The sequence below is a fragment of the Lissotriton vulgaris genome, chromosome 3_1 (assembly GCF_964263255.1).
Source record: "Lissotriton vulgaris chromosome 3_1, aLisVul1.2, whole genome shotgun sequence".
In the NCBI taxonomy this organism is placed as follows: domain Eukaryota; kingdom Metazoa; phylum Chordata; class Amphibia; order Caudata; family Salamandridae; genus Lissotriton; species Lissotriton vulgaris.
Genome location: NC_141689.1, coordinates 1,819,937,760 through 1,819,965,645, shown reverse-complemented (window position 1 = coordinate 1,819,965,645; position 27,886 = coordinate 1,819,937,760). Strand labels below are relative to the sequence as shown.

Sequence of the window (27,886 nt, the reverse complement as noted above, 5' to 3'; positions counted from 1 at the left end):
TTCAGTCCTTACTGTCCTCTAAACTAATCCCCTTGTCTCTAGAAGAGTCGTCGATTTGACAATACTGTGCGAAGCAGTATCTGAATCACTATCCCTTTACCAGCCTTTTCTGCTTGTTATCAATGCCTTGGTAAAGTCAAGTGCAAAAAAAGAAGCAAATTAATTATTGAACTGGAGTGAAATAGATTTTCGCAATGTAAAATCAAAAGACCTACTAACAGTCCTGGCTTCCCCATTTGGCCAAATTGTGTGATCCTAGGCAATTAATTTATTTCACTTTGCCTCCTTTTTCTTCATTTTACATATAAGAGCACTTTGAAATGTCTGTGTTCAGGATATGCATGGTACAAAACCCTCTAATGTGTTTGATTTGATAAACTATAATGTTATCCAAGTATAGTAAGAACCCAAGCCACCCAGAGGGTTCGACAGGACAACTGGCTTGCCTCTTAGTTCACTATTGGCATTGTTGTCAGGATGGAAGGAGGCATGAATGTTTCTATGTTCAATTTTATAAACTATCACTATAAAAAAAATACTTCTAAATGCATTGTTACAATCGTATGTACTAAGGTGAAACCCTTCTGTATGTTAATGAAGAAACTATTTGAATTTTGTCATTTTTAAACATGTTTTTGCAAGATGTCTTAAAAATGAATGTGTTTCGAAAGTTAAGTGGTGCAGGGTACCTCTTTGTTTTGCTTCTGTTCTTTTACTTCGGCTATCTTGTGAATAAGTGCTTGACCGTTTATTTACCATTTACCGAATTTCGTAGGGTGCCCTGCATCGCAAAATGCGATGCAGGGCGCGCTAAGAAATTAGTTTTATTAATTAAATTGTTTACTTACCTCAAATTATCCATATTCCGGTTTTTAGCACCCCCCACCCTGCCCCTCCCCCGCCCTGCCTTTCAGCCCCACCGGAACTCCCTCAACGGGCCGCGGCTGCTCCCACTCTGTACCAAGATAGTAATGCCTCGCTTTGACAAGGTTCTATTTCCAACTTCCTAAAAGTAGGGCTGGTAACCCCCATCCTGTAAAAACAACTACAGATGGCTCGGACCGTAACAATTTCCATTCTATCTCCAACATTCCCACTTTATCGAAGCTCCTTGAAAAGTGTGTTCAGGTCCAAGTTTGCAATCATATAGAACAATTCCAACTTCTTGTCCAACTCCAATATGGCTTCCGCCAAGACCACATCTCTGAATCAGTGCTCACACACATAGTGGAGGGCGTGCTAAAAATGCTGGATCAGATGGAATGGTGCCTGTTGTAATTATGCCGTTTTTAATACATTGTATCTTTAGTAGTTATGTATATACAACCCTGCATCTTATTTACCTCTGTTCTGTGTTATTGGATGTGTCTGCCTCATAGGTTCTGGAACTGTAGTGCATTCTAAGAACCCCTGAGGACAGATAACGGCTTCTCCTGCCAGGGGTTGGTAGCCTATACTCTTCTTTGAAGACTACACTTTATTTATTATCACAACCGTGTATGTTTGCTTCTCAGAAGTGCCTTCTAATCCTCCTTGACTTTTCATCTGAGTTTGATACTGTTGAACATCAGTGTACTAGATTTACTTGAACTGAGGATGTGTTTTTCAGGGAACATCCTAAACTGGTTTACCTTGTTTCACAACAACAGAACCCAAAGAGACGGGGGTAATCAATACCTCTCAAATGCCACATCTGTCTCCTTAGGGGTTCCACAGGGGTCCTCTCTCTCACTTACTCTCTTCAACCTTTTCATGGAGCCTCTAGCAGAAACCTACAAAGCCTCTAACATTCATTATCACATGTATGCAGATGACACCCAACTGCAATTGAAAATCTCCTTCCCAGAAGATATCAGGTTCCTCAACACAACTCTACAAAATACTAAAAACTGGCTAACTCTCAACCATCTCAAACTAAATGCTATCAAAACAGAATTCATCCTCATCATTCCACCAAGCCACAAACTCCACATTGATCTATGGATGAAGCATCTAACTGCCCTCAACTGCTCAGTACACATTATAGACTCTACAAAATCTCTGGGAATAACATTTGCCAAGTACTTGAACATGCAGGAGCACATTAGTACGGCCACCAAAGGAGCGGATTATAAATGAACATTTTAAGGAAATTAAAACCCTACTTACCCCATGACAACGTCAAATCAGTAGTTCAAGTTCTAGTTATTCCCAGATTGGACTATGGAAGTGCAATCCTCTGTGGCTGTCCTAGATCCAAGCTGGCGCCTCTAAGGGCCCCTCTTTTAAAGCTTCTGCCAGACTCATCACAGGAACAAATAGAAACAAGCACATTTTCCCGGATCTAAAATCCTTGAACTGCCTACCATATTAGGCAAGAATACAACCAAAAACTGCTTTCATAACTCACAAAGCCATACACTACAACAGACCAAGATCCTTGGCATAAAACAATTGAATTTTCTTGTGGATGCAGATCCTCTAGAAGCACCAGCACCTTGTTGCTAAAACCACATATTCCACAAAAATAAAACTTGCAACAGAACCTTCTAGGGCATTGCCCTGAAAATGTGGAACGCCCTACCTCTGGAAATCAGACCGATCCCATGCAGTTATGATCATGTATTTCAAAGGTCTACATGTTTCAAGCCCTACCTTAAGGCTTTTCCTCATGACCACCCAATGAGCCCTTTTGCCACTCCTATTGTAAAATGACTCTAGTGCGAGTATTCTCAATGATTAAAGAAACATACAATACCCAATTGGTAATGTTTCTTTTAGATCTGTTGTGTAGTTAATCTTTTCCTCCATTTTAACCATACCAGTTAGTTACGAATAAATCCTTGTCCCTACTTAGCCAGGAATTCTTAAACTTTTTCTCACTAGATAAGACCCTCCCACTCTTATACCTCCCCATACTTCATAGTATATGATCAAAGTGCTCCCACATACTTGTCGGATGCAGCATGCCCTGTTCCTCAGTGGGATGGGAAGAACCCTATGATGAAGCATGCCACCAAGGGAAGACCCTGGTGGGTGAGGTTTATTTAAAGAAAACTTTCTATTTTTTACCTAACATAACAAGTGGAAAGATACTCCAATCAAACTGGTGGACACTCTTTGTTTACTACGGAATGCATGAAAGGCTGAATCACATGTTTTATGTATTTTTTTATTTTTATTTTTTTATGACATCAACCTCCCCCTTCTTTTGACGAATATGTGTTCCATGGAAGCACTTTAACTCCGCAAATTTATTTTTACCATATAGTGTAACAAAAGAACAGGATTCCATGGCCAGGAAAGACACCACCTACACAATGTTACACATAGAAAAACTAGAAACATTACTATTCACTGTGGCAGAGACACAATCAACATGATGGAGTCAGATTTGGAAATTACATTTATAGTAAGTAATAAGATAACACCAGTGTTATCTTGTGAGAGAGGTAGACCTTGCAGTAGAAGGAGGTGATGGCATTTACTTGTTTGGTCATCAGGAGCCCGTCGTTCAAGATGATGCTGAGGTTTTTGATGTGGTCAGTAGGGGGTAGCATAGGTCCTAGGTCTGTTGACCACCAGGAGGAGTCCCATGAAGAGATATTGTTCCCAAAAATCAGGACCTCTGCATTATCTGTGTTGAGTTTAAGGTAGTTCTGTTTCATCCAGTTTGCTACGTTTGACATGCAGGTAGGGAAGTTGGTCCTGGTGGTGTGGTTATTGTCTGTGAGGGAGAAGATTAGTTGGGCGTGGTCTCCGCTGGAGACAATGTTGATTCTGTGTGATGTTATGATGGGCAAGTGGTGCCATGTAGACGTTGACGAGGGTAAGGTTCAGCGATGATCTTTGAGGGACTCCGCAGATGAGGTTCTTGGGTTCATAAGTGTAGGTCGTAAGTCTGACTTGCTGAGTCCTGTCGAAGAAAAAAGAGGCCAGACATCCTAGGGCTTGTCCATGTACTTATGTGTTGTGGAGTCTTGTGATGAGGGTGCTGTGAGACACAGTGTTGAAGGCTGCAAAGATGTTGAGTAGTATGAGTGCTGCTGTTTCCCCTTTGTCCACAAGGGTTCGATTGTTGTCAGTTGATGTATAAGAATGCAGAATAAGAGCTGTGATGCATAGGAATGCAAAAAAGGACCTGCGCCTACATGAGAGCATAGTGAAAAAATGTCTATTGTTAGTGCAGAGTAGGGATGTGTATATATGCGTGATATTGAGAGCTCTGTTTGTGTGAGTGAATGGTGTCACTATGTAACTGCCAGGTGAGAGGTAGGCCTGTGTAAGTGAAGTGTGATGCATGTGTTAGCAAGGGAAGAGTGATCAGTGTGACTATGACTCTATGAGGGTATATTGATAGGTCTGCCTTAGAGTGCAGGGTTAGTTGCTTGCCTGTGTAATTGCAGGGTGAGGTGTGACTATAAAATTAAAAATATATATATTATTGTTTGCTTGAGTGTATGGTGAGAAGTGTGCCTTTGTGTCGCAGTGACAGAGGTGTGTGTGTGTGTGTGTGTGTGTGTGCGACTATGCCATTGTAGAAGGAGAGGTTAATCTGTGTAAGTGTAGGTTGATAGGTGTACCTCCTTGTGAGTGTAGGGTGAGTGAAACTTTTACATAAGCAGTTTAGCAGATAGACATTGATAGATGCTAATGTTATTTTGTAATATATTTTAATTTGTATGCTGCCTTTTGTCCCCTCGAATAAAGGAGAAGTTTACAATACTTCAGGGGTTAACTTTGTCATTTCTTCTAGTATTATAATTAATTTTCTTTATATGTAATACAAGACTAGGCCTGGGCGGAGCTCGTAGTTTCACCCTGCGGAATTCCGCAGTGTTACCGAAAAAACTCAGCTGAATTCCACGGAGTTCTGCATGCGGGTGGTGTAACCGGTGGCCATCCCTACTTGGGACTGGCAGTAGTACAGAACAAATGTGTGTGCTCAGTTTGTACATGGCATGCCTCAACGTAGCTCTACAACGGTTAGCGAAAATAGAAGAGTTCATTAGGATGGCCTCCAGATATTGCACATCAACACTGATGGTCTAATAATCTTGGCTTTACTGGCACTGTGTAGAGAATACTTTTAAGTAAATAGCGTATTTGAACATCTGTTTCCCCCTTTTTTCCACAGTGCACACATTGCATTTTAGAAAGGGCCAGTGTTTGTCATAGGAGGCATGAAAAAAACTTGAAACAAGTCAGGAGGTGTGAGTTTTTATGGGAAGCCTTTATAGGATGGTAGTGAAGTTATAGGAACATCCAAAAACAGAAAAGAAAAGTTTATGCCCGGGCGCGTACCCCTCCTTCTCCCCACAAAGACACCTGCCTCCTGTCCCCCACCTATGGCAAGGGTCACAGCTGTTCTCCCTTTTGTGGTCCAGAAGGGCCTCCCCTCTCTATGGTAAGACAGACTCCACTCCTTCAGAAATCAAGCCAAATCCTTCTCCAACCATCAGGCCTACCCCTACCCCAGAGCTGGATTATTTTCTTTGGCCCAAGGCATTCCTCACTTGTCCCAGTGGCCTCCATGCACTTCCATCCCCCTTTTACTCAACATTCATTTCTATCCAGTGGCATTGGTGCTATGGGTCCTACAGCAAGCATGGTTATCAGGCCCCACAAATCCTACTTTGTATGTAAAAAAAACAGTAAAGGGGACCCTCTCACCTTTGTGGGAGTTGGACCCGCAACACCTGAGGTACTATTGATACCTACGCCCCTGATTCTGTATGCCCAACATACTTTAACACTGCAGTGCCATGAAGTGCAATTCCAGGGAGCCTTTGAATCACTTGCCCACCGGATCAGCATAAACAACTCTGGATGTTTTCATGCGCACACCAGACACCCCATGAGGAATGATTGTGATCCTGGTCAAACCCAGAAAGAATTTGTGGGAAGTGGGTACGTGCTCCCAAAACAAAGTCTTGTGCACGCACAGAAGGGCTAGAGGCGAAAAAAACGCCCAATGGTCTCCTTCAGCCATTGTGACCAAGTTCTGAACTCTTGCACAGCCCTGCACAGGTGGGGTCTAAGCTATGGATATTTGGCCTTTTGGAGGGGGCTCACAGACGCAGAATCCCAGGGAGGGAGGGTAGTTTACACTACAGGGGAGTCCAAAGGTGTTTTACTGATGCTGTACTCACCTTCAGCCCACCTGCTCCTGCATACCCTCTAGATTCGAGATGATTGAGAAAGACACTCCAATCCCACAAACATCCTCAAATCGTAACCCACCAGCAAAATCACTCCTTAGGGATTCAAGCATGGGGAGTCCACCCCTGTGAGTGATGAAACCTCTGAGTTCAGTGGCGGAGATCAAGCACCCCCCGGTGAGATCATCCAGAATCCTGAGGAGTAGCCAATCCAAGCCCCTCTGCCAGTAAAGTCCAGGTGCTAGCTCTAGAGCCTGGCTCCTCCGGTCCTTTTACCCTGATGCTGTGCTCTCTACTCCAGCAGTCCCTCCAACGGTCTTGTTCCCCTGTAGGCTCCGATGCTCCTGGGCTCACAGTCACAACTCGTTCCCTGCCGGAAGCTGCGGTCCATTTGTAGCTCTACCAAGCTCTCCTCTAGCGCCTCCTATTTCGTGACCCACACTCTTGCCCTGCAGGTCCCTGCTCCTGCTGCGCCCACCCCTCCAGCCAGCTGCCCCTCCCTAAAGGCGTTGGCACGCTGGGGATTGCAGTCCCCACAGCACTGCAGGCATAAAACAAAATCCTCTTTCCTGACTACTAAAACTAGGGGTGGGCGCTGGCGCCAGTAAAACATTACCACGCGGTGGAGGCAGAGTTTTTGCTGAACTCCACTCTCCAAGCAGAGCGCGGAGTGACAAAACTCTGCGAAGTCCACCGGCTAGGCAGAATTGACTGCCCACTCCTACACAAGACCATCTATAAACGTCCTTTATATGACAGTCATGTATGTGCTCCTCACATCATGCATGTTTTCTGACGAATACCTCACTAGTTCAAAAGGATGTAGAGTATGGCAAAGCCAACGGGTCTGACATTAATGCAATAGCACATGCAAAAACAACCATGTTCAAATCCTGTTCTCATCATTGAGCATGTTAGTCAAACCTCAGGGCCGGCTTTATGGTGGTGCAACTACACTGTGCACTGACCTGGGGAGGGTCACTGACCTCACGGGGGAATTTTGTTTAGCAATAATTTACGATTTAAAAGCACCAGCTGAAGAATTCCTTATGTCCAGCTTTCTGGCAGCAATAAAAAAGTAAAGATCACTCTTGTGATTAACGTCCCTGCTAGGGAGAGAGATTAGAGTTTTGTCTAATGGCAGTTTTGACTCACTATAATGTAGCGCAGAGGATTAATATGCCTGCTGTAAAGAACAGATTTGTATTTTATGTGGATAGCTGAGTGGATTAGTAAAGCCAGCCTTTACCAGCGCTTTAAAACAAATGAAATGTATGTGAGAGATGGGCGCTTTGGCCAGGTGGTACTAATGGAATCCGAGGAGGAGGTCTTGTGGGGCACAGGGGTGCCAAAAATGATTATTGCACCGGGCATCATCAACACTAAAAACCGGCCCTGTCAGACCTCTTGGGTTGATGAGTGCTTTGTAGATAAAATATGCAAGATACACTTCCGAAATTCGGTCACAACCTTACAGAACTGTTGCTCTACACAAATAGTGGGGTCCTTTGATTTTTTGTTTTTTTATTCTGTAAAACTGCCGCTTCTGTTGTTCAGCCATATTTTATTTATAAAAACGTTCCTCCTTCGGAGCTGCTGTCTACAGGCAGAAGGGACAACTGCAAACACAGCTCCCTGTAGGAGTTCTGGGGTTTGCTGCTGCCATCGATGCTTGTGCTGGCGAGCTGCTGAAGGGAAACGAGCAGAGTACTTCGCATCAAATATAAAAAAGCAAAAGGAAGCTCTTTTCAAACAGATTGTCCCACCGTTCCTGTGAACAGTGGGATCAGACAATATAATATCAATGGCCTATACTCCAAACGTTGGCAGCTTGTAATATCAATGGCCTATACTCCAAACTTTGGCAGCTTGTAATATCAATGGCCTATACTCCAAACGTTGGCAGCTTGTAATATCAATGGCCCATACTCCAAACTTTGGCAGCTTGTAATATCAATGGCCTATACTCCAAACTTTGGCAGCTTGTAATATCAATGGCCTATACTCCAAACTTTGGCAGCTTGTAATATCAATGGCCTATACTCCAAACTTTGGCAGCTTGTAATATCAATGGCCCATACTCCAAACTTTGGCAGCTTGTAATATCAATGGCCTATACTCCAAACTTTGGCAGCTTGTAATATCAATGGCCCATACTCCAAACTTTGGCAGCTTGTAATATCAATGGCCTATACTCCAAACTTTGGCAGCTTGTAATATCAATGGCCTATACTCCAAACTTTGGCAGCTTGTAATATCAATGGCCTATACTCCAAACTTTGGCAGCTTGTAATATCAATGGCCCATACTCCAAACTTTGGCAGCTTGTAATATCAATGGCCTATACTCCAAACTTTGGCAGCTTGTAATATCAATGGCCCATACTCCAAACTTTGGCAGCTTGTAATATCAATGGCCTATACTCCAAACTTTGGCAGCTTGTAATATCAATGGCCCATACTCCAAACTTTGGCAGCTTGTAATATCAATGGCCTATACTCCAAACTTTGGCAGCTTGTAATATCAATGGCCTATACTCCAAACTTTGGCAGCTTGTAATATCAATGGCCCATACTCCAAACTTTGGCAGCTTGGGCTGTACTCCTGAGTGCACCTGCACCAGACCCATAAAATAAGGTCGCGGGATAAGGAAGTGAAACAGAAAATACCTAATTGAGTCACCCGCAGCGGATCTGCACATATAGTTTATGCCATATTAATATTATTTTCTCATGCGTAGCTGTTATCATCCAAGGCATCTTCACAGAGTGCAGGAGTGTACCTACAAGACGCTTCGGTGACTTAAAAACTCGCTGCTGACTTTTGTTATGACTCATTGGTCCAGAGCCTTCGATTATTTCAAGGTTGGTACATAGAGCAACATTTAACTGAGTAATATTGGAACTTATTATTTCATTTTAAAAACAGGGAATGTGTATATGTCGGTTTATTAGTACAATTGTTTCCAATAATGTTATTTTTACCGGCATGCAAAAGCCTATTTATGCAATGCCAGTGAAATAATTGTGGCCCATTAACATATTGTTAGGAACATATGCACTGGTACTTTTAAATGCGCATTAGCAGTATATATGTAGATATGCCACATATAAAATTCAATTTTTGACCATTGTTGAGCTTGGAGGGTGCATGACTCATGAGAGTTAAAGCCATGAGGCCATGATGCACGTATCCGCCCTTAGCAGTGGCATGCTTTGGCTTTACGCCAATGTTTTTTCATGTGTTTAAGGGAGAAAGAAGAGGATATAACCAGAAATGTAGCCAGGGCCGTACAGGGGACTTAAAAAAAAGCTGGCTTGGCAAAAGTGCTCAAAGTAGTCTAGGTCCCCTTGTATCCTTGCGCAATCTTTATCTTTCCATCCACCCGTTCTTTCTCCTTCTATCCTTTCTCTCTTCTCCCTTTCAGATCGCGTTCCCTCTACCTTTTCTCTCCCTCTCTCTACTCTCTCTCTTCTTGAAGGCTCTCTGTGCCTCCTGCAATAATCCTCGGAGAAACTGGGCAAAGTGACAGTCGCCAGGAGCAGCCAGGTGCTTTCAGAACCAGTGTCCAGCCCACCGGGGAAATGCCCAGTGGAATAAAAAGTCCATCCGGCCCTGATCATAAAATAAGTTAAACGTATTCAGTCAGAATATCTCATTAAACGGTTCTTGTGGATATGTACACACTTATTTCCCACTATAAAATGTTACTTCTGCTGCATAATAACAGTAACATAAAACTTGGCCTTCGTTCTATAACAATACATGTGCAAATACTGCATGAGCAAAAAACACCAACTTGGAGTTTCATTTGAGCCACAAACGAGATTTTGCACCAGGAATGGAATTAGCCTCATGGTTATAATTAGGACATCATTGCTGGGTATATCTAAACCTCTCACACAGTTATTATTGCTAAACACAAATGAAACTCTTATTTACAGATTAACGAAACCACTATAGTTTACCAATACAGTGATTAAATGCTGAATGGTGCATGAAAAACGACGAAAATCGTGCACATATTTGTTTTTTTTTTCAGTATGTTAAAATGAAAATGACTTTGAATGAGGTAATATAAGCAGCATTGATTCTCATCGTAATGTTAGATTTTCTGTTTCATTTTCGGCCGCTGTCGGGACCTGTCGTAATACAGTAGTTAAAAAACATGCGAACATGCACGCCCGGCTCCCCGATGACCGCTAACTTGACACGTAGGACATGACAGCCGAGCTCAGGCTACCACAAAACTAATCCGGGGTTTCCATCATGTCACTCGCCTCCTTTATTTCATTACACTTTGGCTCGGCCCCCAGTGGAATCGGATTCATAAAGTCTGGAAAAATAGGAAAGAAAGCAATTTATTTCTGTTTTTGCCCGCACTCACAGCAGACGTGGAATTCTCTAAAAATGCAAATAGTCCGTGCATGGCGCAAGTGAAACAGGCATCTAAAGCTCTTAGCGAGGGCTCTTTCCCAGGGCTAATGTTTTTTACCTAGAGATTGAATAAATCGATCTATGTATCATAACATCTTCACTGCTTATAATTTTGATGTAGGAGAGTCTGAGGAGGGCTTCCAGGGCGGCCTCCCTTACCGCCCAGGCAATTGATTCAACTTGTTAATTTCACTATTAAATCCCGGGCATATCAAAATAATCAGCAAGAACACGTGCAGCAGAAATCAATACAGATCGGCCTGCTTTCAGATCTGTAAAATGAAGGATTTACAAAGAACTTAAGGTATAAACGCAAACACCCAATCTAAGCCCTTACTTATGTCCTGTGCTTTAAAACAAGCCCAGCGTAAACCAAAAAATCAACTGTTCAATTGGAGCAGAAATTGCGTCATTGAGTTGCATTAAAAATACCCAAGATAACTGAGATATTTAATGATAACGTTATTCCCTAATCCTGCTGCATATTGCTTAGACCAAAGCTGGCGGTAATTGGAGAGGAGAGCCTTTGAGCGACAAGTGTGCTGTTCCACCGGTCTCCTCGTGGTCTTCTAGCCAGTCTCCTGAAGCCCTTGCTCAAAACTCGTCAATTTAAAGTCATAGTGGACCCGTCCCGCAGTCTCAGCGGAGGACAAGAGAATTCACTCTCACTAAGACCGATGTACCAATGTCAGATTCTTCTTTTAGTCCAGTAGCAATAGCTCTGAACAACAAAACCCCCTCAATGAATGCTGGCAATCTCTCATTCGCAACCACAGGAAGGTGATCCTAATTTCTCATCCCTTTTAGGATTAAGACCTAACCAGAGGAGATCAATATCCGCAAGGATAAAGGGCCTCATTTAGAGGGTGGCAGAGGACATTACCTCCACCACCCTCACAGACTACCGACTGCACAATTTAGAAACAACTGCGAAGCCAGTAGTCATCTCTGTTCATTGAAGAGAACTGCTGTCACTGCAATTCCTTTCAGTGTACTAAAAGTTGGTAAACACCCACCACCAGTTCTGATGGCCGTCCACCAATCTTTTAACCCTTTTTTTGCGTTTTCCCAACACAAACCCTCAAACGCAGGAGTTTTTTTTTATTTTTTATTTAAAGAAAAACGAATTCCCTCTAGTTTTTCGAAGTTTCCTCCCAGGGTGTGGAGGCCATTTGATGGACAGTAAAAAATACATTATACTTTCCACCCTCAATAGGGAGGGCTGTGTCCACCTCTGACAGCCACTACTTTTTTGAGCAGTTGGAGGGTGTATTCCATTGATGGAGCTAACGTGGGCTCAGTTCAAGAATATTTAAGATCCCCCCAACTCTGAATGAGGCAGGCGGGCTGTGGATTTGGCGATGCTAACTCACCTGAGATTTTTGCCAGCTTTACCTCTTTGAAGCTGGTGTCCGGTCACAGGACTGCCCTTTACATTTACATGTAAGCAGAGGGACCTCCAAGATGCTAAAACCCTAGAGTTCTATGCGCATCTCAAGCCAAACCCTCATGATAGAACCTTAAGAACAACATGCCAAAGGTCAGAAATAAAAGATAGGTCGATTGGTGAGTGAATAACGGACACGTGGAATATTATCATCACAAATGTGTCGACAGCGACAAAACCTGAGCTATGAGCACCACTTACAAATAAAACTTTGGGTTGGCTTTGGGAGAGTGACAATGGAAGTGTATTTCAGTTCGCTGATTACATGAAAGCATACAGACCGCATATCCCCATGTGGCGAGTGGAGGCTAGTGACCTTTAAACGTGATGGGGTGTAATCCTTGGCTTGAATTTCAGCGAGTGAGCCCGACTTCTTCTTGGAGGGTTCGGAGAATTTACTCCCTCTCACTTAGTTTTACTCAATTGTTTTCAGCCATTCAGATTAACTTACTTTCCTTTGCCTGTCCACTAACATTTTCTTACTCTGGCTTACTCATCCTCACTCATTCTCACTCTCACCCATTCTCACTCAGTCTCTGACTCACCTAGTCTCATAAACATTAACTCTCAGTTACACTCAGTTATTTTCCTTCACTCACTCCTTTTCATTGTCACTCATACTCACTCCACTTACTCCCTCACTTTCGCTCACATACGCATAGACACACCAACATGCTCACATGTACACACGCTGTCTCTGAGACACACACTGTCATTTTGAACCCCTGTGCCTTTCTGCTTCCAGCTCTGGAGTAAGAAACAGAAACTTCGAACGTGCACAGTTGTTTGTACCAGGTTTCAGCCTCTGCTGTTTTCACCCCACGCTTTCCCAAGTCTGTGGCTTGGCTAGCTGGGAAAAGATCGGAGTGACATGCTGATAGGCATGTAGCCACAGGCCCGGTAGGGCTTAAGCCTGCATCGCCCATGGCTATCTTTAAGTGGGACTCCGCAGCACCGTCACAAATCGGGGAGGGATGGAGGCGTGCCAGGATACTGACGCCAGGGCTGAGATTTCACCAGCACTGGATTATCTCTGGACTAGCGGGTGCAGGTGCATACATGTGCCAGCTCGTGCCATCATACAATGGCACTCACTGTTGCTGAAACTGAAGTCTTTCGGCATTTTATTTTATTACACCAAAAGAGAATGATAGAATTCACTCGTGGATAACAAAAACGACCAGAAAACAAAGAGGGCATAGCCCTGGAGCGCATACAGGAAAGCTGCCTTGATAGGAAAACAGAGAAGGATGCCTGCGGTATGTGTCAGCTATAGAGAAAGATGTGTTCCCATATTTTTATGGCGCAATTACTCCCTTTATGCTTCTATAAGGTGATGTGGCTGAACAAGTTCAAAGATGTAAAATAAAATTTGACTGAAATGCACAGGTTCCTCTAGACATTTTCCTATGAGCTTGGTCCCAACCCATTTTGTTATCCTTCTAATTTTATGTCATTTGCTATCAACTTTGATATAATTATTTTTTTTGTAGTATAATTTTTATTTTTCCCCCGTTTTACTTTTATTCTCCAATTGTATGTCTTATTTGAATAGCTCCTGCATTATTTGTTGTGTGATGCTGTTGGCCTGGTACACCATAAGGCTTATGACCGAAGTGGGTTTTAATAAATATTCAAAATTTGGGCATCCTTTTTTGAACTCCACTTAGACATAAACTATGAATTGAACCCTTGAACCACACGAACTCTAGTAAAATGTCAACAAGTAGAATGCACAATGTCAAATTCACTTTCAAACAGTAAGTTAGTTGTTTCTTCATCTGAACATTACACGTGTTCAGATTAGCATGGAAATTGCATGTTGGTGATGGGGTAAGGGGTTCCTGGAGGGGGAATACTTGGGAATCACCTTTGGATGAGAAGAGTTCAAGCCGATGCTATTCTTATAACCATTGTACTCGGGAATACTGTTTTATTTCTACTAATGTTGATATATATTTTAAATCAGGGAATTGTCTGCAGCCTTCCATAAAAGTAGATGCAATTAATCTCCAGGGTAGTTTGGAAGGGGTACATAAATTACATGGGGTTCTTGGTCCCTTAACCCAGTATCTCCAAAGGAGCAGGGTGGCCCAGAGTAAGCACTCGAGGACCATCTGTGCAACCGTAGTAGGTTGAGCACTAAAAATGTTACAGGGTCTGGCCCTTTGTCAGAAATGTTGTCATTTCCTGTCCCGCATGTTGCACGTTTGATTCTTAGATATGTTTGTCCTTTTCTGTCCCTCAGTATTTGAGGTTCCACACTCGGTTTTCAGATAAGAAACTCCTAACACTGTTAGAAAAGAGGATGTTCCATTTTGTACTAACAACAATGAATCTTTTCTGTAGCTGTGGTCCACTTAAGCCCCACATACATAATGCATGACATATTATGGGTTTAAGTGGGATGATAGCCTAATACCTGGTAGGGCAAATCAGACTCGATCCTTGTGTGGCATTAGTAAAAAAATGATAAATTGATGATTACATGTATTTATTAAAATGTAAAGCTGGTATTTCTAGAAAAAAATGTTTTTATGAAAATTATAACTTTTGTTAGGGGAAAATTAGGTTACTTTTCCAAAATGAAAAGAGTGTATTTGATAGAAAAGTATACCTGTTTACATAAATTGCACACTCATTTTTGGGGATAATAGAACTGCATTTCCATCTATATATTTGAAGTAGAACATTGAGTAATAATTTCAGCAGATGTGTGAAACTCTGATCTGTATCTTTGAGATCCTAGTTTGAGGGGGCATGATGTTAAAATGAAAGTAAATACAATCTCAAAGTGCAGGCAAATCCTTTGAAATTTATGATATATTTATAAACAAATATGATACTTCACGTGCTGTCATTAGTAATAATAAAAAATAAATTATCAAAAAGGCAATAAGTCAATTGATGATCTTTAACCCCACCGATACCTTTAAAAGACACACACACTCTGACACACTCGCTCATGCACTTTGTAAGGGGAGTTAAGGTTTAACGTGGGTAGTGGTAAGGGGTAAGGATCATTTCTGGGTTTAACCCTTTCCACTACCTCTGAAGTGCTGCACACGTTCGTTGGCCGACGCGGACCCTCCTATTCTATGGAACGCCCGCACCGCGGCGGAATTTCCACAACTGTTAAGGCGTTAAGGGTGCGCAGTGATGAAGGGACGTACAGGAGGGCTTCATTGAAAATAGGGATATTTGGTGTCAGACATCTTGTCTTAATAAACCCACACTGAGGCCAGTGTCCAATTTGGTAATGCATGACCCCAGCGCTCGGACCACTTTCTCAAGTTATTGTTCCGTAATAAAAGCTTTTATCCCATGTATCAGTTTCAGATAGTTGTTTGCAGTCTTGGCTATGATGATGTCTTTAGGTAGGTTGAGAATGTCTAGAGAATCTCTAGAACGAAACCAAAAGATGTGGAACTTTTTTTTTATGTTTGAGTAACTTTATTGAAGAGAAATTGTAAGCAAACAAAGACATCAGCAAAAACAGTAAAAATATTTAAACATAAGAAGGAACAGGCGCGCAGCGGCCGTGCCTAAGGCGCGCCGAAGGTGTGCCAAAGGCAAGCCCGTCTGCGCCCGTCCGCGCCTGGACCGGGCGTAGGGCCCGAACGCTGCCCCTCCGCCTCCAATTCCGCAACTTACTAGGGATTTTATACTATCCGTAAATAGTGAGTCCCCGACCTGCCACCAGTTTTTAGACGCTGCCAAATGGGAGGGACCTATTTGCTGTAATAACTGCAAAGAAACCTTTAATCTGACAATGACATCTACAGTTAAAGAGAAGGCCAAAAATAGACACCTAGACTGTGGGTATGCAAGGTCAATGTGCAAACACGTCCTGCATATCTATGATTTAATAATCGATGATAATCTCGATTGCCTTTTTGTGACCGAAACCTGGCTAAAGGCTTGGTGTAATTCGGACATTGGAAATGCCCTCCCCCCCGGATATCTCATTCAGAGAGTAGATGAGTGTTACAACAGGGGGCAGCCTCTGGATTATCTATCGCGATACTCTCAGGTGAACCATAGACCATCTACAGGACCTTAAAGGAGCAGAGGGTTTTAGTTTCTGCATTCAGTTACATGACTCCTTCTCCTTCGCAGGAGCATTACTTTATCGCCCCCCGGGTTCGCATAAAGAATTCCTAGAGAATATCGGAGAATTGATTAGTGTGCTAGCTCTCAGGTTCTCTAATTTTACATTACTAGTTGATGTTAATTTACACATCGACTCTCACAATGACACAGTAGCTATTTGTTTTAAGGAGATAATGGACGGGATTGGCTTAAAACAACGTTCCACATCCCCCACTCACAGGGCAGGTCATACGTTGGACTGTATATGTTCTAACCTGGAAACCCTAGAAGTCAAACCTCCCGTTTACTTAACATGGACAGACCATAAACTAATTCTATTTTATATCCTGACTGAGAATAGGCCTCTTAGTAGGGATTATAACAAGGCCTCACAACAAGACAAGACAGGGCTAGGTTGAAAGAATTAATAGGACACCCAAATCTCCTTCCCAAAACCCTCACGGACAGACCCAACATGCTAGGGGACCCCACAGTTGATAGCCAGCTTTTTGGACATGCCCTGAAATATCAGCTGATACCCCCGGTCTCATATCACGGGTCCACAAAAAAGAAAGCATCTGCCCCATGGTACTCACAATCCCTAAAAGAACTATAAGGACACGTTGGATCATTAGAACGCATGTGGCGGCGAAACTATGATGAAAACGAGCTTAAGATTTTCAAAACAGCCCTTAGAGAATATCACACCTTGATCAAAACCTCCAAGAAAGCATATTATATGGAGGCAATTAAAACTACCAATAATAATCAAAAAGAGATTTTTAAAATAGTTAATCTCTTCACAAATCCTAAAAGTCTACAACAAGAAATCCCCTCCTCTCAGAGCCTCTGCAATAAGATAGCTGACTTTTTTGAAGAGAAGGTGCAGAAACTACTGAAAGACTTCCCTTCACCCACCCTCACTTCCATACACAAGGATATTCCCTAAGTGACGGGCAGAGCAAGTATGCTGACCTTCCAGCCTACTACACTGGAAGAATCGCGTGCGGCGATCATGTCCATTATTTCAGGATCTCCCTTCGATCCTTGCCCCCCTAACCTGTTGCACGCTCTTATAGACATTGTGAATCCCAACATAAATAACATAATCAACTCGTCCCTCTCCACAAGAAAGATCCCAGTAGAGTGGAAACTTGCTGCAGTCAAACCACTCCAAAAGAAACAATTGGAAGATCCAACTATTCTCTCTAACCTACGCCCCATTTCACTCCTTCTTAGTCTGTGTAAACTAACTGAAAAATGTGTAAATAGGCAACTGACAACTTTCTTGGAGGAAACCAATGCACTTCACACCAATCAATCAGGTTTCAGAGCGCAACATTCCACAGAATCCGCACTACTGTACACACTGAAACCCTGATAGAAGCCCTGGACCAGGGAAAGAGAGCAGTCTTAGTGTTATTAGACCTGTCGGCTGCTTTCGACACGGCCTCATATGTCATTCTCCTAGACCGTCTCACATCATATGGCATATCTGGGACGGTACTAGACTGGATTAAAAACTTCCTGCAAGATCGCAGTCAAGTGATCACATTAGGTCAATTTAAATCTCAGGAGAAGACAATCTTGTTGGGGTCCCCCAGGGCTCAAGTCTTAACCCGACCCTCTGCAATGCCTATATGTCACCGCTAATTAAATTAATATACTCCTTCAATATAAACACCATCTCTTATGCGAATGATACGCAGCTAATCCTCGTCTTAGACAACGATACTACCCAGATGGAAGAAAACCTCCGCAACTGTTTCACACAATTTTCAGTTGGATGAACCACAACCACTTGAGATGCAACTTGGAAAAAAATGAAATATTACCATTAGGTCTACAAAATATTTTCTCGCCCAAGCTCCGATGGCCAGAAGATACTACTCTCCCTCCAAATACAGTAAATTTGGTCAGAAACCTTGGAATAAAATTCGACACTACCCTATTGTTTAAACAACAATCCTTGGCAGTTGCTGGGACGTATTTCCACGTAATAAAAAGCGTTAAGAAATTCTTTAATCTAATTTCCATCTCGGCAAGGCAAACGGTCGCCGTTGCCCTTATCACCTCCCGGTTAGATTCCTGCAATAGTCTATATGCAGGAACTAATAGAGCAGTACTGCACAAGCTCCAGATGGTTCAGCATGCAGCTACACGGCTGGTACTGAAATGGCCCAGGAGATCTTCCGCAACAGCGGCACTTGATATCCTACACTGGTTACCAATCCACAAACGCATTTTGTTTAAAGTCCTTATCATTACTTTCAGGGCTTTCCATTCTCGTGGCCCTCAATACCTCCAACGGGGTTTCAAGTGCTATGTCCCCTCCCATAGCTTGAGATCAACAAAAGCCAATCTGCTAAAAATACCTGCCTTCAGATTGGTATCAAAGGGAGAAAAATCACTGAGGGTTTTAGGCTTAAAGGCCTGGAACAAACTCCCCCCAAAATTACGCCAAATTACATCAGAGTTCCTGTTGAGGAAGGCACTAAAAACTTGGATCTACAGTGCTCCAGATGCTGATTTGATCCCCTTCCATACCGTCTTGCAGTAACCACCTCCCTTTCAGCGGGGGCCCATTCCTAACGGCCAAGATGCTCCTCGGAGTGATAGCCGCCTTATATAAAAACACCATTACATTACATTACAGTAAGAGCTAATGTCAATGAATGGGGAGCAAAAAGCATTTTATGGGGGTTTTAAAGAGAAAGCGAAAGGAAAAAGAAGGGGAAGGGGGAAAGACAACAGCATTGCAAAATTTTAATACTAAAGATAATTACGGCAGATAAACAAATGGTACAAAATATCAATACAAAATATACAGCATCAAAAAGTGATATAGCATGTGAACTTTTGGCCCGGTGCCACTGCACCCGCTGCACCATTCAAATCAATCCCCTTTTAACTGCAAGATAACTGCAATTGTGTCTGCCTGTATAGTAGTAAAATATAGCAATATAAGGTATAAAGGGACAGATGTAGGTAATGAAGATTTACCGATTCTAAAATACTGAATTTTACCGATTTGGTATTTTAGAATCGGTAAATGGGATGTAGGTATTTATTCGGTAAGTATTACCGAATCGGTACGATTCGGTATTTACCAAATCGGTGTTTACCGAATCGGTATTTCCGGATTCGGTAATGCCCATTCATTCCTATGGGCCTTGAGGCCCATAGGAATGAATGGGCATTACCGAATCAGTAAATACCGATTTGGTAAAATAGGGAAACATTCAAGGGTGGCAGGGTGTCACATTGACACCCTGTTGCACCCCTGAATAGTGCTTGTGTGCACATGTGGCACATGGCACTGTTGAAAAGGCACAGATTTGCATTTTCAAAGGTATTCGGTATTTACCTCTAACTAATACTTGGGTCAGGAACTCAGTTAAATATTTAGTTAGTCCTACTAAAAACAAATACTCTATGCAATTTCTTGAGTGTCAGTACTATCCATATTTGCTAGTGGTTAATTCACTTGAATAATATTGCTTTTTGTATGCAAAACAGATTTAGCCATATTAATCACGAATTTTGTAAACCAAATACCAAAAATATTCATTAGTATCAACAATTATCTATAATATTATTATATCCAAACTGTGTAATATCCTGCTTACCTGCCATTTTTGCTGTGAATTGACATGCTGATTTCAGTGGAGAGGCATAAAAAAAATGTGTATGAGGTAGGATAGCAAATAGTGTCAACATTAAGCCAGGGAGAAAAAAGTCAAATGCAGTTGCTTCAAGGCATTATCTTTTTATGCCTTAATCAATTTACAGTAAGGTCTGAAATGAAAGAATGCGAAAAGGAAGCTTATTGTGTCTAAATTTGGCATTGCTTCTTTTTGTTTTCTAAGTTTCCTGCATGCAAAATGTATATTTCATCATCTGTAACAACGCCACCAATTCACTAATGAGAAGAAAGTTTATTTCGGTCAGCTTTTAACTATTTTGTTTTGTTTGGAAAAATCTCCAATTTAAATGTATTTTTGAAAAAAACTACATTCAATACATTTTGAAATGTATAAGCAAATTGCAAGTATCCTCTTTGATTATAAATATTGCAGCAAGATGCTTTTCTATCGAAGAGATAACACAAACCATGAGATATCGTTTACATGCTTAAGTGTATCTTGATAATATCTTGATGTATTAACACATATGAGTCTCGCGTATGCACAAAAGTACAATGTAATTTATTGTGTGCTTTATCTTGGCTGCATCTTTGGACCTTTCATACACTGCTTCTTAGGCACTTAAAAATTAAATGGGTATAATCACACTAAATGCCCTTCACACATGGGGATACGCCCACAACCACAGCAGCTCTGCACCCACATTCATAACACTAGTAAGAAATGTGTTGTTTGTATTCCAGATCTCTTTTCCAGTTTCTATTTGCCTAGTAAAATCGTCCTGACCTCTTCAAAGTTGACCATCTTTCATTACAATTCATAGGTAAAGAAGCGGACCTCGTCATCATGGGACAGGAATCGCAACTTGGTAAGTGATTTGATCCATCAGAAAACGACTTAATCACGATTGTCCACAGCTGGATGTAATACCTGTGCAGTCCTAGTCTATATGCTAGGACTACTTCTACATAAGTGTTGTATGCAAATCCAGAGCATCAAAAGTAACTCAATGCTACTGAACTGCAATTGTTTTGCCATTTCTTTAAAATGGCAAAATTGACCTATATAAACATATTTTACCAATCAATTAATTGAGTCATTCAGTATAGGTGAAAGAACATAGCTGGAAGTTTATATTGAATTATCTACTTATGTGTCGGCTCAGACCCTGAGCGGCACATGAAACAATGGCCTGCATCAGCCAATTTAATGATATACGAATGTTATCAACTTCTGTGATGACTGTTCCATAATAATCCCTACAGCATTTGGCTAAAATGCATTTCAGTTAGTCAAATCCTTAAGAAGAAATTCCCTGACTCAACGGTTACAGTGTGGTCTTCATAGCTCCATCGGGGGCTCTACGGGTCATGATGGCTTGTAAATGTAAGGTTGTAGATTAAGAACAGCTAAATAGCAAATCTATGTTGCACAATTATATATATTCTAGCCCTATTCCTTTGGATAAAAAGTTGCCAATGAAATGATCTTTTCTAAAAAAGACAGGAATATATCTGGGATGTAATTGAACAGTTGTATATAGTTTGTCATTTGTAATAATAACTGTCTTGAACTATTTTTACATGGTAATACTCTTGAAGTGTTGATGCTTTATTTGCTGGTAAGCTGAACTTGGAGGCTGAAAACATAGACCAACGTTTTGACAAACATCCCTCAAAAATGGTATGCATTATTTCTAAGATCTATTCTTGTACTAGGAAATTGTTTAGCAGTGTTGGCATAGCATTCTTGACATGAAGGTAATCAGAAACTGAATATTCTAAGTACAATTGGTGCCTTTAGATATCCGTACCTACCTGAGTTTGGCTTCGAAAATCACCCCCTCCAGCTGAGAGAATGTGTTTTTTGACAACGCAAGAGTGCGAGTTCTAAAATTCTATATTCAACTAGTACAGTGCAGTACTTCATTATTTATGGGTATTTTGTATTTGGAAAAGTCAAGTACTTTTTCAAGCAAGCTTTAAAGTGAAAATGTATATTAAGGCACAAATATTACCTATGGAGTAAGCCACATCCTTCAAGAGGTTATCTCCCTGAACACTCTTCTCACCATCCACTCTAGCATATTATTGAGCATTTCTGTGATTCCATATGATATCTTTGGGCGACACCGGAAATGGATGATTGCAGGTAAGTAACCAATTAAATTAATAAAACGAATTTCGTTCCGTGCCCTGCATCACAAAATGCGATGCAGGGCACGGAACGAAATTCGTTTTATTAATTTAATTGGTTACTTACCTGCAATCATTCATATTCCGGTGTTTATCACCCCCCCACCCTGCCCCTCACCCGCCCGCCTGCCTGCCCCACCAGAACTCCCTCCACAGGCCGCTGCTGCTTGCATCCTGGCTACATCTCACTCGCTTCATTCATTGTGAGTTCTGTTAGTGTGCGATAATTTCATTTCTTTTATTGGGGGGTTATTAATTTATTTCATGTGTGGGTGCTCTATTGCCCAAGATACATAGGTAGGAAAACTCATTTTCACAGAGACCAGTGAAATATGGAAAATATTTCCAAAGGGCCTTCTGCCGTGTGAAGAAGGGGTTGGTCTTCTGCAGCAGGTTGGGTGAAGGGCCTCACTGAAGGGCAGTTCTCTGGCCTTCCCCAGCTGTACATTCTCTTGGTCCCCTCAATGTAACTGGCTTTGGACCCATTTTTGAAGCAAGAAGTTGACAGATATGCATTAGCACAGACTGGCATACAACGTTAGAGCCATGCTTACAACCACAGTGTGAGTTAAACCACGTCTAAGTGCGTCACAATGTTCAGTGCCTCAAACGTTTCAGGGAAGTTCTGGAAATAAACATCCACATCTTATAAACTTCCAAATTACATAGAATCTGTATATAGCACTGAATAACAACTATTTAACATGGTACATCCATTGTTGGATCATGTGTTGTGAACAGAAGCTTTGGCTTTTCTCACAGATTTATGTGCAACCAACTTTGGCTTTAAGTAACAACCTATTCAGTAACATTCCTCTGCAACATATACCAGGAGCCGTATCGTGCACATGTTGCATTTCCCTTGTATGCCCTGGGTGCACCTTTTTAAAGGTTCTCCTGGCCTAAACAAGGAAAATGTGCCGTATTAGGATAAGTGTGTTGCCCCCAGGGCAGCTGCACACTCGCACTGTCCTGGGGGCAGCACATTCATGTGCAAAACGGAGCAGCTGCTTTAAACCCGCTCCGTGTTTCACATTGTGGGCAGCAACCCGCCTGCACTTTTACGGGGGATTAGAGATCCCCTTGGAGATGGGTGCAGTGAGTGACATTGCCCACCTGCAAGGGGATGTTACTAAAGGAACATGTGAATCTGATGGCGGGAACCTGTTTCAGGACCATTGGGCTCCTGAGACGCGTGTTCTCACTCCTGGACGACTGCTACAGGAAAACATTGGTCCAGACACTGGTCGTCAGTAGATTGGACTACTGCAACGGACTATTACTCTCTGCCAATGAGGAGCAGTTGAGTCGTTTGCAGGTGGTCCAGAATACTGCGGCCAGATTAATTCTGGACGCCCCTCCTAGGTCCTCTTCACGCCCTCTTTTGTATAAACTCCACTGGTTGCCCATCCGCCAGCGAATCGAGTTTAAAGTGTGCTGTATAATTCATAGATGCCTTCAGAGACTCGGCCCTAAATATCTGGCTGAACTATTTCAGCTGTATATCCTTACTCGTTCATTGCGTTCTAGTAACCTATCATTGTTACAAGTCCTCCGGATCAAGAAGGCAAGACAAGGGTGCCGTGCCCTGTCCTATAAGGGCCCCATTTTGTGGAACAATCTGCCCCTTGCCTTAAGACAAATTATTAACATACAGACCTTTAAGAAAGTTCTAAAAACTCATCTGTTTGCAGCCATATAAGACCTTGGCCTCCCTATGATTGTTTCTGATCTGGCATCTTGGAAGACCATAAGCGCGGAGATACCCTCTGGGTCGATTCCTGCGCTATACAAGAACCTAAATAAATAAATAAAATAAATATGTCTGTGGGGTCCATGGGACTCCCTTTCTCCTCTCCAGAGGGCTGCCATAAAAAGCCTCCCTGCCAGTTCACCTCCTGACATCTTCTTTGCCTCTGTGCCTGAATCGGTAATATGGCGTGGGAGCAGAAGCAAAGGGATTCCCTCATTTGCATGGGGCATGCTAGTGCTGGTGCTTTATGTGCGCCAGCTCTATTGATATTACAGAAGGGGACGCACCAGCAAACTAGTCTGAGGGGAAGTGGGGCAATGGTGCCAACGTTGTCCCTATGTACCTGCCGACCTACGAAGAAGGACAGTGAAGAGCTGCAAAAGCCCAGACTGTGGAAGAAACTGACCCAGCGCCAGCCCCGACAGCCTGTCTGCTGTTCCCAATAGGGTGCCCTAAAAGTCATCTTGCACTGCAGCTGCTGAGCCTCCAAGGCATTGGAGACCTCCCTGCCTTCGACTAAGAACCAGGGACTCCATTAGAAGAACAGACCTGCTTCCTGGAATCCTGGGGGCACTCGGAAGCAGACTGAGACTCTGGAACCGCAAAAACCTGATGCCTCAAAGCATCACTGCAACCGATCTTCCTAGTCCAAGCTGAAGTGTGCCAACAGTGCTAACGTGTTCTCCCAGCCCTCCTGAGACAAAACCCACCTTGGACTTGCCCACTGTGGTCTTCCCGACACCGCCTGCAGCCTCTGTTTGCAGGCCCTCTCTATTGCGAGTGCTCCCGATGATGAAAACCCAACGCCTAAAGACAAATATGCACTCATCTGCCCTGGCCCCTCAAGATGAGGATCAAAGGTGTACCCACATCCCAAGACTTGCAAGAGTTGAGCCCCACTGTTGGTTCAGTCTGACTAGTTCCTCAGTCAAAGTTTGCAGCCTCTTTTTCGACTCACTGATCTCCTTAGACTTGAATGGGGCACCTGACGCAGTAAGACAGCTCTGCCCCCGGACGTCCTGGTGCTTCCCAAAGTAAACTGTTGGTGCTGCTTTGGACCTTGCCCTATTTTCACCTTAAGTCCAGATGACTGGTCCCGTCAGTCGCTGTTGAGTGCCCAAATACAATACAAGTTTTTCCTCCATCGGTTAACATTACAGTGAAATGCTCCAATTCCGATTTAAAATATCAAAACCTGTTTCCTTCAAACCATGCTATTTTAAAGAGTATTTTTGCGACTTTGATGATCTTGGTGCCTAAAGTTATATAAAGGTAAGTGATATTTTTATAAATGGGTGTGGATCTCCTTATTGAGTCGTGTGTATCATCTATTGGCTATGTGTGTGTGCAACAGATGTCCAACACTCTTCCCGGATAAGCCTAAGGCTGCTCGACCACACTACTGCCTAAAAGAGCCCCTTTGGACTGCTAGAGCAAGCCCTTATCCACTAGTAAGGGAATACCTGGACTCTTTGCACAGTATACCTCTTTTTGGTATACCATACAAAAAGTCAGCGTCCTACACCTTCCCTAACTGTTTAATGCCATTTTATTGTTTATGTAACTGTTATATGTAGCCTGGACACAAGGCCCATTAGCGTCTGAGCTAGAGTATCAATATTCAACAAATACAGCAGGGCAATCATATTACAGAAATCAGAAGGAAAGCAATGAACCAATTTATCTTTGCTGAGGCCAATGTATACACAAAACAGGAAACAATTAGTGGGCTAAACACACTACTTTATATGGGTTTTCCCTTAAAGGCAATTGAGCTCAGGGAGAATAGTATAGGGATCATATCGTTGAAACAAGGACTCCTGGAGGTCAGATAAACAGAACAGTGACTTTGACAGTAGCAAGGTGATTTTTATAAATGTCCAACAGAATAGAATTACCGTAATACATTTCTGAGAGAAGCAGCGCTCGGACTACTTTCTCAAGGTATTGTTCCGTAATAAAAGCTTTTAACCCATGTATCAGTTTCAGATAGTTGTCTGCATTCTTGGCTATGATGATGTATTTATGTCAGTTGAAAATGTCTAGAGCATATCGAGAATGAAGTCAAGAGATGTGGAACTTTTAATGATGGTCTTTGTGCATTCTAAGATGTCCTAAAGTCAAGCCAATTTTAAAATGTGTAAACGGATGGTAAGGTGGGATGAGCAAAACTCTCACAGGTGCATTTTAGGTGGTGTTGTGTCATCAAGTTTTGCATGTGATCAAGTATCTTGGCAGATTAGGGTGATCGTCAGGGTAATACAAAAAATGTGTTGTATATTTTTGGCATATTGGTGTAAAGTATATGCTTAAAGAAGGCTCCAAAGGGTTCAAAAACTGTGGAATGAGAATAAGCTACTTAGAAACGTGAGGTACTCCTTGTAATAACAGAATGGAAAAGTCTCAACCTTAATCTGTACAGAGCAATTTATAAGATTCGAAACAAACCATTTTGGTACTCTGGCTTCAAACCACATTTGTTTTCTCAAAGTTTGTAATATGGTGCCAAAGTCCACTATGTCAAAAGCCACTGATCCACTGATAGATCACACTGACTCAATAGGGATGAGTGACTATTATCAAGGATGTGCGAGGGATGATCAGTGATTTCAAATATGTCTGTTTCTTTAATGCACTAGGCTGAAAGCAGGTTGCTGATATCCAAATGATTTTTTTCACAAACAAGCTGTTTCTGTTGGTGGTTCCCACGGGTTCTAGCCAGGAGGGTGAGACCAGAGACAGGACAGAAGTTAGTTAAGATCTTTTGGGTTAGGTTCAGCAATTTTTAAGGGGAGGCAGACATGTCCTACTTAAGAACATTAATAAATATCCATTACGAGAGCACTAGGTTGATGACGTTGGTCCAATTGTTTAGGAAATGTAGCCTTCTTGTTCTAGGGCGATCCCTATGAGATCTAAGGAACGTGCTGGGCTTGAGCTTGGAGATTGTGTTAAAAAGTTCAGTCTCTCCTACTTCATACAAAATAGACCAAATGCTATATGATTTTCTGCACAATATGACCACAAGTGTTAGATGAGGCAACTTAAGGGAGGCTTTAATGTGTTTGAGTTTTGAATAAAAACGGGTACATTCCTTGCATTTATTCTCTGGGTCATCTATTGTGGCTCATTATGTCTATATTGAGCCTCGGGATGGCCTCAGCAGATTTCATGTTCTCTTGTTCTTGAATGATATTGTTTTCATTTTTTATGCAAAACATATTTAGCCACATTAATCATGAAAGGTGTAAAACAGATAACAAAAAGAATTTTCATTAGTATCAACAATTATCTTTATTATTCTGTTATCCAATCTGTGTAATATGCTTAGCTGCAACTTGTGTTGTGAGATGGCACACACACTTCAGTGAGAATGGATAGAAAAAATTTAATGGATCAATTTGTATGAAGTAGGATAGCAAATAGTGTCAATGTTAAGCTATGGAGAGAAAAGTCAAGGGCATTTTGCTTCAAGGCATTACCTTTTTATACATTAATAAACATACAGGAAGGTCTGAAACGAAAGACCGTGAAAAGAAAGCTTATTGTGTACAAATTTGCCATTAAGAAGTTTCCTACATGCAAACTTTATATTTCTTCCTCTGTAACAACAACACCAATTCAGTAATGAGAAGAAAAATTATCTTTCTCCGCTTGTAACCATTTTTTGTTTATTGGGAAAAATCTCAAATTTAAATGTGTTTTTGACACAAACTACATTCAATTTAATGTGACATGTATATAACAAATTGCAAGCACCCTCTATGATTCTAAACATTAGAGCAAGCTGCTTATCTAATGAACAGGGAACACAAACCATGAGATATGGTTTACATGCGTAAGTGTATCTTGATAGTAAGTTGATGTATTAACACAAATGAGTCTTACTCATGCACAAGGATGCATTGAAATTAAATATGTATCTTCTTGTTCAATCTTGGCTGCATCTTTGGACCTTTCATAGACTGCTTCTTAGGCACTTAAAAAAATTAAATGGATAAAATCAATCTAAATGCCCTTCACACATGGGGATGCGCCCACATCCACAGCAGCTCTGCACCCACATTCATAACACAATAGTAAGAAAATCTGTTGCCTGTATCAAGATCTGTTTTACAGTTTCTATTTTCCTGGTAAATTCGTCCAGATGCCTTCAAAATTGACTATCTTTCAAT

General features: G+C 42.0%; 1 protein-coding gene across 2 annotated transcripts in view; it reads left to right on the top strand.

The window, feature by feature from the left end:
* Window positions 1-27,886, top strand: part of TTC29 (tetratricopeptide repeat domain 29) — a 1,168,725-nt gene that overhangs the window by 931,876 nt on the left and 208,963 nt on the right. For both annotated transcript variants that reach the window (XM_086963296.1, XM_086963297.1), the window contains exon 11: window positions 20,587-20,631. In XM_086963296.1, the coding sequence (XP_086819422.1) occupies window positions 20,587-20,631 (45 nt within the window). The remainder of the gene's footprint in view (window positions 1-20,586; window positions 20,632-27,886) is intronic.